Here is a 14,881-nt window from a genome sequence, read left to right as displayed (position 1 = left end):
CGGTGACTCATCAGAACTACCAGTCTCCTATAAGGAACCAAGAGCCTATGCAACAGTCGCATTTTGCAGCTGGTATGTCTAGGGTACAGAAGCCGCACTGGGTCAGCGTTTCTGCCAGCTCTTCAGGGGCAGGTTGAGAGGTGGTTGACCCCACCACTTGTGCCAGGAAAGATTGTGTGCAAAAATGGCACCAACCTGCTGTCTGCCCTTTGACAGGACAGTTCACATGACTTGCCTTGCACACATCCTCATCCTAGTGGTGCAATGGTTCTTAGTTTAGTACCAAGGCTTTCATGATCTCCTGTGGAAGGCCAGAAGACTGTGCAACTTTTTAAAGTGACATTAAACCCTCAGATTTTTTAACATAAACCAATACTGTCATGTGTGCCTTACTGTAATCCATGGTAGTTTCCCTTCTCTTTGCTGCTCTTCCTTTTAAATCCTCATTTCTTCTCGTGCGTGGGGAGAACTTCCCTTTGCAGCTCAGGGCCTCTTCCTGTAGTGCTGGCTCAGGTTACAAACCTATACAAACCTATACACAGACACCATATATCCATTCCTGAGACAAGGCAGTCTGCTGCAAAACAGAAGTTCTGCCCAGCATGAGAACAGATACAGATTTAAAAGGAAGAGCAGCAAAGAGAAGGGAAACAACCATGGATTACAGTAAGGCACACATTACAGTATTGGTTTATGTTAAAAAATCTGAGGGTTTAATGTCACTTTAAGGTGGTCATACCCAGCGAGTGTTTGCTTGGCAGAAATTCAGTAGCAACACCCACACGCTGGAACTCAGTGTTCGCCATACTCAGCAGCTGCATCTGCAGGTAATTAATAAGTATTTGTGCTAGTAAAACGCCGTCTACCAAAGGTGCTTAATTACTGTCTTTAATATTTTTATGTTAAAAATATACATTTCAAGGGCTCCATGCCCCGACGACTTGAGTGGTTATATACCATCCTTTCCCTGCCTTGGCTCACCTTGGGAACGGGCCCTGGCTTGGTACCAGAGAAGCTATGTTTTTTGCCTATGACAGGGAGCTGTAATGGGATTTCATATGGTTCAATTGTTTTATGACAACACATCACTCCTTGATTGTATTACCCCTTAATGTATGACAATGTTACTTGTTTTGTACCTTTGTTTTATATCTGCAAAAAAAATAATAATTTCTTTCAATAAAAAACAGAATTGAAAAAATATACATTTCAGTGTGGATTTTTCAGCTGTAAAACTGCATGCGGTATGTCATTTTCATGTGGCGTAGAAGAGATTGTTAAAATACAGTGCAATATTACTTTGTTTTAACAGTTAAAAATATACACTTTATTTAGTTTTTGTCCTAAAAAGCTCCATGTAGTGTGTTTTAGCTAGTGAGGCCTACAATACATTTTTTTTAAAATATGCTCATGCAGTTTGTGCCATATTTCTTTCATTTTTAGGTGAACAATATACACTTTTTTTTTCTCTAAAAGCCCTAAAAGAGGGATTTGGTTTAGCAATGAGGCCTGTATGTCATTCTTAAAATATGGTCTACTCCAACTGCTGTAATGCTGTCTATCTAGTCTGTATTATATTTCTTCTACTTTTCTTTCTACTTAAATGTTGCTTTTTGTGATGAAAAGCTGCATGCTGTATGTCTTTTTCAAAATCCCGCCTACTCTAACTGCTTCAATTTTGACATTGGAGTCTGTATAACATTTATAGCTATTGGAAATAATATACTGTAGTTTATATTTAATGATAAAACCTGACCAGTCTCTCCCACCGAAATGGCAGCACAGAATAAGGACTGACATAGTATGCATGGAGTCTGTACCATATTTCTCTCCTTTGTCTCAGAAATAAAGATTGTATTTTATGATACAACCTGTCTCAACTTTCCCTCTTGATTTGTGGTTTAGTCAAAATGTTTACATGATGTGAAGCAAGTCTGTGCAATATTTCTGACTGCTGGCTCTAAAATAATACACTGTAGAAGAATCCTACCGCACTCCTTACTGGTATGTGGGGGGCTCTGTAGTGACTGTGGATGGCCCTGCTTCAGATCCAAGTAGTAAAGTATGTCACCAGCACACCAGGGTTAAATCTTCAAGAAGTGATCACTTTATTGATTTTATTTCTTGATAAAAACTGCCTTGTCTCTGCCGCCTACACCGAAGGCCAGTTAATCTTACATACTCTCCAGCCACTGTGAAATATATCTGGCTATTATCTCTGAGATATGGCAATTCCAAAGTTTGCAATTTCTTACAATGAGTTTAACAAATGCTGTGTGAATTGAACCCAGGTACATTCAGTCATCTCTAGATGACACTACCCTCGGGGATAGGAGGTTTTAGTCCCAATTTAAGGTTTAGGTTTAATAGATAGGTTTAGGGTTAGGTTGGAGTTGGTTGGTAATAATTGTGCACCTATCAAATTTGTAAAAGTAACAGTGCCAAATATAGGTTAAAACAAAACTACTCACACTCGCAAAAATTCTATATTTTGGTGGTGAAAATCCACATGACAAATATATTGTTGATAATGCGGAGCATACACGAAAAAGCCAACCACCCCAATCTTCAGATCCCAATCTTCAGAGAATAACATACTTACATATTTTTAGTTTTGTGAAACATATTTGTCTAGAAAACATTTATAGACAATTACAATCCTATTAATTAATGAAATCATATAAAGGGTGATTCAGAAAAGAGAATGGATGTATCAATCCATTCTTTTAAAAATGGAGTTACTTCCCTGAGCCAATATCCGTCCGTTTTTTTACTACGGGCGGACGGCAAGAGGTTAAAAAAAAACACTGTGACCTGCCTAGCCTGGGCAAAGTGTCAATGTCTTTTGTTAGCCCAACCCTCATCAATGTATATTCATCAATCTACAGTCCCTCACCACCTCCCCACCTCTCCACTAGATAAACATTGTGTTGGATGGTGTTGGAGCATTCCCAGGTGGATGATTGACAGTGTTTGGGCCTGATTGGCCGCTTAGGCCCAAGCACTGTCACATGGAGAGATCACGGGCTCCCCTTACCCAAAAGCCCTGCTCTGTTCATTTTATTGATGTAAACACATCTTGTCACATAGCAATGTTTCAGGGCCACTCAGGGTCCCTACATCATGCATGCCAAAATATTGCTATGTAACAAGATGTGTGTGAACCAATAAAGTGATCACTTCTTGAAGATTTAACCCTGGTGTGCTGGTGACATACTTTACTACTTGGATCTGAAGCAGCACCATCCACAGTCACTACAGCACCCACCACATACCAGTAAGGAGTGCAGTAGGATTCTTCTACAGTGTTTTAGGAGGCACTGTTACTTTGCCTCCAAATAACAGAATATCTTCAAACCTATCCTAAAAGTTATATTGGTGGTTAGAAGGAAACAAGGATCACAAGGAAACACATCACAAGGAAAGAACACATCAAACCCTAGGTGCCCTAGTGAGAACAGTGAGGAAAAACTGTTTTAAAACATAATAGGCTAAACTATTGTGATCGTATGACCAGATTACTTTCTCTGCTCCCTCATCTACCCTCCAATTATTATATCACATTTGTTCCTAAGCTGCTTGCAAAACATGAGCATTTTAAGCTTTCAAATATAATCTAGAGCAACAGGCTTGATGGACTATTATCTGCAGACTGTCATTCTCTGTATCATCCCCAAGAGCCTTTTCTGATTTTCTTGTCTGCAGTGATTCTAACCTAAGTCATCTTGTTTTATTGTAGATGTTCACCTTTCTGTCACCCATAAAAATCATTGGTTTGTTAAATGCTCTGACAGCAGAAAGACAAAAACTACGGTACATTAGCAACATTAAAAAAAAGTAGGATCTGTAATTTTCAGAAAACAATTTACACATAACAGATGAGGAAATCAATTATACACCATCATTTTCTAGATTCCAGCTCAAACTAATTCTCTTAAACACAATACTTGCACCAACTATTTTTCATCAGTTTTAGATTCCTTAGCATTGAATGTGTCCTAAGAAATTGCATTTTGGTACCACCTCAAATAATTTTGGGAGCATAGCGAAAGTGCCACTGGCAGCATCAAGTCTGTCAGCAGTAGACAAGTGTCTATTTCCAATCAATATTTGCTCTGTTCTTAGTTTGCACCAATCGAAACCAAATCTTGTCTTATTTTTACCAAAGAACTTTATACCTCCTACCAAATCAGATTTCTTTAGATGCAAAGAAATCATGTGTTAAAATTTAGGGATGCACTGATACCAAGTACCGTACTCGGTAGAAGCACAAGTACAAGTTCAGATACTTTTTGAGCTCCAAGACTAGACTAGAGAAAAATTCAAAAGTTAGTAGGCAGCTGTCATTTGTAAGGAGCACACGGAGCTCCTTGGATTTGTACATCTCTGTTTTAATGTATGATTTTGTTTTTATAAATATAAATAAAGTGATGCACCAATACCATTTTTGCAAGTACAAGTACTGATACTTGCCCAAGTACTTACACGTACAAGTACTGATACATTTTTGTTTATTGTCATGTGACTCCTAAAACAATACAGACTAATAATTTCAGGACAGTGGTGGAGCATCAGAGCCAGGTCCCAGCTACAATCACTGCAACCCTAGTAGTTGCAGTATCGGCACTGCTACTCGAAAAGTATCAGTACATCCCTAGTTAAAATCAAGCCAAAATTGTCTCAGGTTGGCAGACATTTTTGGATTTGAAAATATAAAATAATTTACCATTGTTAGCCCTAACTGAGGGAAATGCCTAAGTGGATATAATGGGATTTACATTGGATGGTAGGTCATAAATAAATGTTGGTGTCCTTGATGTACGGAAGCAGGGTACCTATGTATTTTTGAATATGCAAGTCAATAAAATGGGCTAACATTGAAATCAATAAACTGGTCACTATGTGGATAAGGATCTTGGGCGCATGGTCACATGGAAACCCACATTCTAAACAAAAACTATTGGTTGCAAGGATGCAACCTCCTGCTTATGTTGTGGCAGCAACCACATGTCTAATTCCCTCAATGATGACTTATCTGCTTAGCACCTTTAAAGAGGCGAGGTTAATCAACAGTGGAGGGAGAAGATGCTGATTTCACTGACAGGGTGTATGATTTAGAACACAAAATGCTTACAAATGCAATGGTGATATATATGTTAATTTGCACATATGCCAATTATGATTCCAAGTATGCTTTTTGTTTAAAAGGGGAATGTATTATTTTAGAGGAAGACAAATACCGCTTTATCAACATGTACATGTTTATCCATGCCTTATTATTTAGATATAATTAAACTGGATTCATTTCTTCAAAAGTGAAGTAGTGATTACTTTGCCATGCAATAGCCACTCTGATTGGACCAACCATAGAAATACCAAAATAGAGTGGTCAAGGCTAGAATCTTTATCCCAAACCATAGCATTGAGCATGTTTTACACAATTTACTTATATTATAAAACTAAGTTAGCAACATGATTAAGCCCTGTGGGTGAAACATGTAAAGAGAGAGTTTCTTTCATTCTGGGGAGCTTTGGAAGGTGTCTGCTGTTCCATGGGTTAAAATAAAATTTGGATTTATATGGAGGAAGCATTGAGTGTGGCTTTCTTTGGACCAAAATGAATACAGGTGGGAGCGAGCCTTTTGCCAGCACCTGGATGTTCCTCTTAATATGGATCTGACTGCAGAATCTGAGTGGTGAGTGTTGTGCATTATTTTAAGTCAGCGACACAATTATACTTTTAGATGTTATTTTTATGTAAAGTCTACTCTAAAACTGATCTCCAGATAGCTCTGCAATGATTAATTAACCATTGAATGTATTTAAATAGACAACTACTTGTAGTAGTTAAATTTGGCTTGGTAACAATCTATTCCAGGGAAAACAAACACTGGCCCACCAGCTGTGGTGCAATTACAATTCCATTAGGCATTGCAATACTCTGACAGACACAAGCATGACTCCCAAAGGCAGAATATGATGGGATTTCTAGTGTTACCACAGCTGGAGGGCTGGAGTGTGTCTATTCCTGGTCTTTTGCAATTCTCAGACTGGGAAAGGAAGGGGCAAAACTGGGAGCAAATCATATGTACTGTATGCAAATGTGTTGAAGGGAGGAGAGAACAGAGTAAGCAGAGGGATGACCTAATCAGTCCCCAGCTGCTCTTTTGATGTCCAGTCATTAGGCTAGGAGTGGAGAGAGAATACCAGCATGTGGTGTCATTCAGCTAGCTGTGCTGTGAGGGGGCTGGATAGACAGACATACAAATGCTTTGCCAGGTAAAACAGTTCCCATATACTGTATGTATGCTGTGTATTTGTCTTTTTAGGGAACTGGCTAGCCTTATAATTTGTATAAATGATTTAAACTAGAACTACTGTTGATCTGTTGTAATAATTTTTCTTGTTACACATTTTTGTAGCTATGCCTACTGTCAACATCAATCAGAAGAATAGGCTTTGGCTGGAAACAGTTTGCTTTGAAATTGATTAACTGTCTGGGGGAAAAAGTTAAACTGGTGATGGTTCGATGCATGGGTAATTTGAGAATGTTCAGAGTTGAACTGCTGTACACAGTATCCAGGCTGACATTCTGGATGTTGTGTACAAGAAATAATGTCTGCACATTATCCGTTTAATTACTTCTTCCTTGTCAGTTACCTTTTTGATTGTTTTGATAGCTGATCTTTTTTTTTTTTTGCTAGCTTTAGAATGTTTGGTTGAATACGTAGGCAGCAAATCAACAAAGCAAAATGCCTCAAGTAATCAGTGGGCTTTATGCAATAAGCAAATAGTACAGTGAAAAGCGCAGTAACCCACATCAGCCAATCAGCATTTAACAATCTTCTTTTATTGTTCTGAATGCATAACTTCTGAAAGGTGAACATTTGCTGTGAGTTAGTATATGACACACTACCATTATCTACCTTTTGCCCCAAGACTCTGTCCTTGGACCCCTTCTCTTCTCTATCTACACCTCCTCCCTTGGTCAGTTAATAACCTCACAGGGCTTCCAATACCATCTCTATGCCAATGACACTCAAATATATCTTTTTACTCCACAACTCACCCCCTCAGTCTCCTTGCATGTCACTAATCTACTAACTGACATATCAGTCTGGGTGTCACAACACTTCTTAAAATTCAACCTTCCATCCCTCCCCCAATGCCAAGGTCCTTGGTGTCATCCTTGACTCAGACCTCACCTTTCTTCCCCACATCCAATCACTATCCAAATCCTGCCACCTTCACCTTCGTAACATCTCCAGAATACGCCCCTTCCTCACCAATGAAACCGCAAAATTACTCAACCACTCGTTATATCTCGTCTTGACTATTGCAACTTGTGCCAGGCTGCTGTAAACAGTGCCAGGCTGCTGTAAACAAAGCTAGCAGGGTTTTGTCCTGTATTAAAAAGGGGATGTATTGCAGGGACAAGTCTATAATTTTGCCACTTTATAGATCATTGGTTCGACCTTATCTGGAGTACGCGGTCCAGTTCTAGTCACCAGTACTAAGAAAAGATGTCCTTGAGTTGGAAAAAGTCCAGCGGAGGACAACCAAACTAATTAGGGGTATGGAGGACCAGAGCTACGAGACAAGGCTACTAAATTTAAATATGTTCACATTGGAGGTGAGGAGATTAAGGGGGGATATGATCTCCATGTACAAAATGTTCAACGGTGGTAGCAACATTAGCGATAAACTGTTTAAAATTAACTCCATTACAAAAACTAGAGGCCACCACCTAAAATTGGTGGAAAAAAAATTCCAGCACAAGGGGCAAAGGGGGTTCTTCACAGTAAGATCAGTTAGGATCTGGAACTCACTGCCACAGGCGGTGATTTCAGCAAATAATGTAAAATATACAACATTGCTCAGAGGTTCATGATTTGTTACATACTCAATTATGGCACATTTAATTATTCAAATTCTGCTCTTTGATAAATCATAATTTAATAGGCAACAACAATAGGCATACATTTACAATACAATACATTTAAATACATTTATCATAACATAAAAAGAAGGATTTTTTGGTACAGGTGGGCAAAGCACATGATGGACATTGCCGGGTACAAACATACTTAGGGCCAGTTGGAAACTATGCCATGTTAACCCCTTGTAACATCTTTGTCTCAACTTTTAGAAATCTCTGTGCACCTATGCCCAAGTACACTTGAGCCTAAATCTGGTTGGACCTCCTTTAGCTTGGACCCTGAAATTGTTTGTGTAAAATCAACACTTGACTTTCAGAAAAAGTTTGCAAAACCTGCAAGGCTCAGGCAGCTTATTTTTACTTCACTGGCTCCCAACAGTACATATCCCTATAATGATGAAAAGTGTGCAGTATTGCACCAATCTCTGATTGACAGCCACATCAGACAATCAAAGTATGGAATAGTACAGTATAATTCTTGGAACAGAGTATTTTTGTAGTGTAGAGATTGAAAGATGCTCCAGTGAACCTGCCTAACCCTTCTTTATATCATAAAATATTTTGGAAGAGAGAGAAATAGGGATTTGAAGAGTTTAGTTTATTTAAAACATAGCAGGATCCAAGTTGAAGTGCAGGGGTTTAGCAGAACCAGGCTTATCTTAAATTTGGTCTATGGGGAAAATAGGCAGCTATATGGTTAAGGCAGCTATACAGTTAGGGGGCCCTGGTTTCCGGTAATCACCCAAGCTAATATTGACTGTCTCTCTTTTTCATTCTTTCTGGGCTGGAAGTGTGATCTCAGTGGGGCATAGATTATAGCCATTTAGAGATTCGACTTCCCCACAATGTGCACAGACTCTTAATGCCAAAATCATATAAATCACAGAAAACACACACTATGGAACCCCTTTAAAAGCTTAAGTTAACTAAGAAATCCACCTGAAAATAGTGGAGAAAGCACTCTTCAAATATAGAAAATAAAATATATATACTCACTGTAGCTGCTGGTCCAGCAAATGCTAAGCAGAGTAACATTAAAAATGGGATTGATTCTTGATGAGGTTCGATATAGGGCATGCTAAGGCTTCTGTCATAGCAGCTAAATCCTGAATGAACTGGTTTAAAGACACCTGTTAACTCCAGAAAGTACAGACTGACCACCGATGAAGCCAGGATAGGAAGCTAAAAAAAAGAATTCAAGATTGTAAATGTTAGCACCATAGTTTACATTAAGGAAATATATGGCATTTTTGTTTTAATTTTCTTTATTTATATTGGTCAGTATTAACAAATAAAATGCATAAAGTGCATTTTCTTCTTTTTTTAATGTTGCATATTAATATTTAGAATTTTTAACCAGGAGGTGGAGCAATGGGCAAAAGCCCTTTGTCAGAGTGGTGAGTGACTAATGGGGGATAGGTCACCCCCTTTTAGTCATCTCTGAAATTTCCAGCACAGGCATTATTCCAGGAAGGAAACATCATTCATAGTTCAATTTGGAAAATTCATAAGGCTTTGGAATCTGACAATGCAGTAAAATTACTTGTAAAGCAAAATGTATCTATCTCTATCTATCTATCTATCTATCTATCTATCTATCTATCTATCTATCTATCTATCTATCTATCTATCTATCTATCTATCTATCTATCTATCTATCTATCTCTCTATCTATCCAGATAGATAGAGAGATAGATAGATATAGATATAGATATATATGCTCACATAGATATTCTGTCTCACATAGACATAAGAACTCACTAGAATGATCTGAGTGCAGAGTGAGTCACTGAGTTCTCTTTGATCCAACAACCTTTGCATTACCCCTACCTTCTTACCATTCTCTCTCATGTCAGTTATCGATGAATGAGTTGGGGAATGTAAAATTGGTTTTATTCACTTAAATATATTCATGCATACAATTGATGATTTAGGATTATGTCGATTTCTGAACTGCAAGATTCTCTGTATATCAGACATACCTGTTTTGGAATCGTGTTACCGTACAGTAGATGCGGTCGCACACTGCCCATACACCTGCCGATTATCGTTCGATCGCGGGATCACCCGCGATTATCGTGCGATAATCGGCAGGTGTATGGGCACCTTAAGTATTAGAGCTTATTCCTCTACTACTAGACTTAACAAGCATTTAACCCTTGCAGTGAGCGGGCACTGGAAGAGTTTTTTTTTTTAAATCCCATAGTTCAGTTTCAAAAATGTCTACAAATACATTTCTTTTTTTTTAAGCATATAAATCTTTATTAAAGTTTTTCACAACCGATATTGGTGCAGTTAACAAGTAATAAATAGCAACCGCATACACGACATAATGCATTGAGGGGATGCCATCAATAACTAATACAAAGCCCATTGACATGACAGATTTGGGGATGACAATAGATCCGACGTGTATGCATTAGTAAAACACATTATGTGATGCTGCACTCGCTCCTAAGATACATTATATTCGGTAACAGACATTATAGGAAGGGGAGGCAAGTAAGAGCGAGAGAAGGTATAGATAGTAGAAGCAAGTGCGTGCGTGTGTTTAGGTTAGTAAATCACCCCCATAGGGCTAATTTACACAACATCACCTTGCAATTCATGCAAGGCTTTGCACAACACACCTGCTGGGTGTGTACACACTACAAAGGTGTTTAGATTCCACCCATAGATCATGCTGGGAGGGAACACACTACAGAGGTGTATACATGTTCGTGGTGTGTTTATAAGGTTAGTAAATCAACCCCATAGAGTCAAAACATTGGGTGATAGACTCCCCTTTGTCCAGACCTTTAATGATTCATCACATCTAGCTTGTAAGTCAGTGATGAGGAACCTCAACATCTTGAGGGCTGGCAAATCATTGTCCCCTAGCATCAAGACACCTCCTGTACATGCATACCGAGGTAGCAAAACGCTTGGGGACCATTTGGTCCAAGCGGATCCAAGGCCCAAATACTGCAAGACACCCATAAAACTGTCTGAATGCACAGGATGCTTTAAAAGTTATGCTTGCAATATGTAGCCATACATTTTGCCAAATCTAAACATCAGACACATGAGCTCAGGGGCATGGTGATTGACCAGGTTCTCCCTCCCCCCAGGGGTGGCGATCACAATAAGTTGCTTCTTCAGTGTGAGGAGCACTTGATCCGCAGACTGGATACCGTTATCCCCAGGGGACTCAATACCAACCTCGCCCTATCATGTTTTTTGCCTGAAAGATAGCTGTCTATATACTTTCTGTAGACTCTCCTTGTATTTGTCATCCTCTACATCAATGTGTATTCATATCATGACATATTGATTAATTAGCTTGAGGAAGGGGATCCTGCGTGACCCCGAAACGGTCGTCGCATTTTTGTGACATGTCGTTTTTCTTCAAATAAATAAGACTTCTGTTTTATATTGGAGTGCCGGTGTCCCTGCTTTCTACTTTGTATGACGGTTGCCGTCCGTCGATAACCGCAGCACCCGATCTTTTCTTCATGGAAATAAGCGGTCAGGAGTGCAATGGATTCATGGATCTACACTTAAGATTACAGCCCCTCTTTACATCAGAGTATCCCTCTTTCAAATCAGGAGCCTGCTTCGCATCAGAGACATGACTGAATGATAATGAACATTTTTGAAGCACCCCTGAGGAAGCCAGAAGGCACACCAGGGTGCCATGGCACCCTGGTGGAAAAACACTTTAAACAAGCCATAAATCACCTCTGCAGTTATAGACATTGCAGAAAAATACATTTTCAAAACTGTCAGATTTTTTTCTGAGAGCAGATCTTGGCAGCATGATTGCTATTTTTTTGTAAACAACCAGCAAGTTTTTTGAAACTGTTATAAACCAGCTAAAACCTGAATGGTAACTCTTTGTTATCTTTGACGATCTTTGAGAACAAAATACTTCACAGTACAAGCAGCTACAGAGTTAAGTGAGGACCTGTTTTAAAACTCGAGCTTACTGCTTGTTAAGAGTATGCAAATAGTTTAATGTACATAGTCTGGGCACAGGTGTACTTTAGGTGTGAAAAGCATAAAAACATTATAGCAGTTCCATTTGGAACCTAAAGATTGTACACCATGGACATAGCCTGGTTACACCTCAGAGCACTATACTGATGAACCTAGTGTTCACACATTAGTGTCCTCCATTTAAGGTAATCAAATCTAAGAAATCTTTAGCATTTAAATCACTGGACAACATGACTGACAATGGTTTTACATTAGGAGAGAGACATTTCCTGGATAAGGTTCCGGGATGAATTTTAGCAGGGAACTCATGCTATTTTTTAGGTTTTTTTTACTGTCACTTTTATAGGACTATATAGTGCTATTACATAACACTACATGCAGTGTTAGGGCGCACCCTAATCATGTTATTAAAGGGATTTCTGCATTTTCAATGTTAAGCCACATGAATAAACATTCTCAGTATTAAAAAAATTAAATAAAAATTGCATTGTTTCATATACCCCACAGCAGTGCCCAGGTAACAAGAATAGCTTGCATATTATTCTGGAAAAATGCCGGAAAAATATAACTAGCTTCACCTCCAATAGACATAAATGGGGTTTTCCACTAAATTCAGGGCTGGTGGACTTCCTGCTGGGTTCACTGAACTTGGTCAGGTTTGCTCATCCTAAACAGCAACTTCTTGTCTACATACATACCCTGCATGCCATTGCTTAGAGTATGCTTCCTGATGGTGACAACAGCAAAAAATGCCCACTCAGTGAGCACTGGCATTGCCAGTGTACAAGGCTGATGATATGACTGCCCAGTGCTAAAGCCAAGCTATATAATGTTCCACGCAGTGCAGCCTGCTAAGTAATGTAACTCAAATAATTACATGCACGTTTTCTAAAATTGCACCACAATGCATAGTAATAGGTTACCATGCAATGTGGTGCAATGCCACACACATGCAATGGCTTAGTGCACTGGGGTGCCATTAAAAAATAATGGTACTGCAGCACACCTAACATTGCAATATGCAAATGCAATTTCATGAGGCATCGCATGCGCCCCTGCATCGCAGTGATGTGAACAAAGGCTAAGTGTAATACAAAAGAGCATTTATTACCTCTCACTGAGATTGCAGTACTCCCCCTGATAATGCCTTCATCTGCTTTTCTCATGAGAGCAGCAGCATAATCTTCAGGCATCATCCAGAGTCAGTTGAACTGGGATGTAAGCTCAGAGATAAACAATTGTGTAATTCCTGGTGCCTGTGAATTTTTTAGTTGTGCTCACAAATACAGTATGTGGTACAGATTAGCCCCTGCAGCAACACCTTGGTGACATGCTACAGAGTTACAATGTACAGACTGGGGGAGATTAAGGAAATGCTTCCACCTGTCTGTAGAAGATTGATGACATCATCTCGGCCTGGGCAAAGTCAATTGTCTGGAGCACAAAGTCTGCTTTTTAATTATAAAAGGAAGAGCTTCTTAGATAATTACACTGTCTCTTTCTATTTGGACGTGCCAGGAATGTATTCAGACAGACTTGAAAATGTACGTATAGGTCCACTTTAAAAGGCTAAATCTGTGGCAAAAAAAGGTGACATCTTAAAGGGAACTGTTTTCATGATAATGTTTATTTTTTATACTGTATAAGAACACAAGATCAGCCTAAAGAAAATATTATTTTAAAGTGTGTTAATGTATTAAAAATAAACTGTTTGTATGTATAGCTTCTAATTATCTATATACAGTATATGAGGGCAGTCATATTTTCCCATTACATATGCACAATCTGATTCCTTCTTAGTAGTGCTACCAAACATTGTGCCACACTGATCTTTTTCTTATACAAGCAGACAAAATACGCAATTTACTACACCATAACAATCATTATTCATCATAACATTCTTTATTTTCAGCAATTAGAGATAAAAATAGCAGTCTCATGGCTGAAATGACAATCATCATAAGAAACAACACATTATAGATTAGAATTTAGCTTAGTTTTTGTCTGAATCAGAAACAACAGAATTTCTGGAGTCTTTATTGAAAGACCTAAAGTGCTCCTGATTTGGCAATACTAACATATGTCCTGTTGATGCATGTAATGTTAAATTGGAAGAATTTAAAGTGTAAAGTGACCGTGTGTATATATTACACGCTGCATCACTAGAGGGCCTTGCATGGGAAGATTGAGTAGGCAGGAACCATCAAGTGACCAGTGGGAGACAGAACACATGTCACATGCCCTTCCCTTCAAGGGAGCATGGGAAGGATATAGGCCACTGGTTTTGCCCAGGCAAATCAGTTGTGGAGGCTTTCTCTGTTTGTCAGTAGCAAATCATTGCATTCTGTTGGTATGTAGATTTTACACAGGGTCCTAATTCTTTTGGAATTGGGGTTATATATCAAAGGCATGACATTGTAATAAATGTACCTCTAGCAACTTATATTCACTAAAACCAGACCAGTGAGACACGCTAAATACTGAATGAATGTTAACTGTTTGACTTATCTTAACTGACACATATGAAAGCGTGTTTAACACTTTGGGCTAAACAAGCTTTTACTTGTCTCACCGCCCGTGAGCACTGGGACCAAATGTGATGTAATTATCGAGACTATGTAAAGAACTAAGTGTGTGTGTGTGTGTATTAGTTTCATACATCTTCCTGTACAGTGGTCCAACCTCAAGAAGTTTTTAGAATATGTGTATATCCTTTTTTATTTGTAATTCATGATCTTATCTAGATTTCTCAAGGTGGTTGTGTTTAGTGAACATGCTTTCTGTCCTACATATCCCAGATACAATTCAATGAGCTTTAAAGTCCATTTCCATCTTTGTAAGTGATTTGCCTTTATTGTGGTAATGAAGAGGTGCAGTGATGATGTATACATGTGCACATTTTCATGACTCACATTGCAGGCTTTCTTCATTTTTTTATGAAAGTTTTATTAAGCCTGAAGCCTA

At 38.7% G+C, this 14,881-nt stretch overlaps 1 protein-coding gene across 2 annotated transcripts in view; it reads right to left on the bottom strand.

Moving 5' to 3' along the window:
* The window catches only part of PLPPR4 (phospholipid phosphatase related 4), an 82,325-nt gene that overhangs the window by 44,216 nt on the left and 23,228 nt on the right, over window positions 1–14,881 (bottom strand). For both annotated transcript variants that reach the window (XM_018570689.1, XM_018570690.1), the window contains exon 2: window positions 8,936–9,121. In XM_018570689.1, the coding sequence (XP_018426191.1) occupies window positions 8,936–9,121 (186 nt within the window). The remainder of the gene's footprint in view (window positions 1–8,935; window positions 9,122–14,881) is intronic.

This window comes from Nanorana parkeri, unplaced genomic scaffold (assembly GCF_000935625.1).
Source record: "Nanorana parkeri isolate BGI_ZX_2015 unplaced genomic scaffold, ASM93562v1 scaffold1581, whole genome shotgun sequence".
NCBI lineage: Eukaryota > Metazoa > Chordata > Amphibia > Anura > Dicroglossidae > Nanorana > Nanorana parkeri.
The sequence above is the reverse complement of the archived record's forward strand: the minus strand, read 5'-3'. Positions and strand labels throughout refer to the sequence as shown.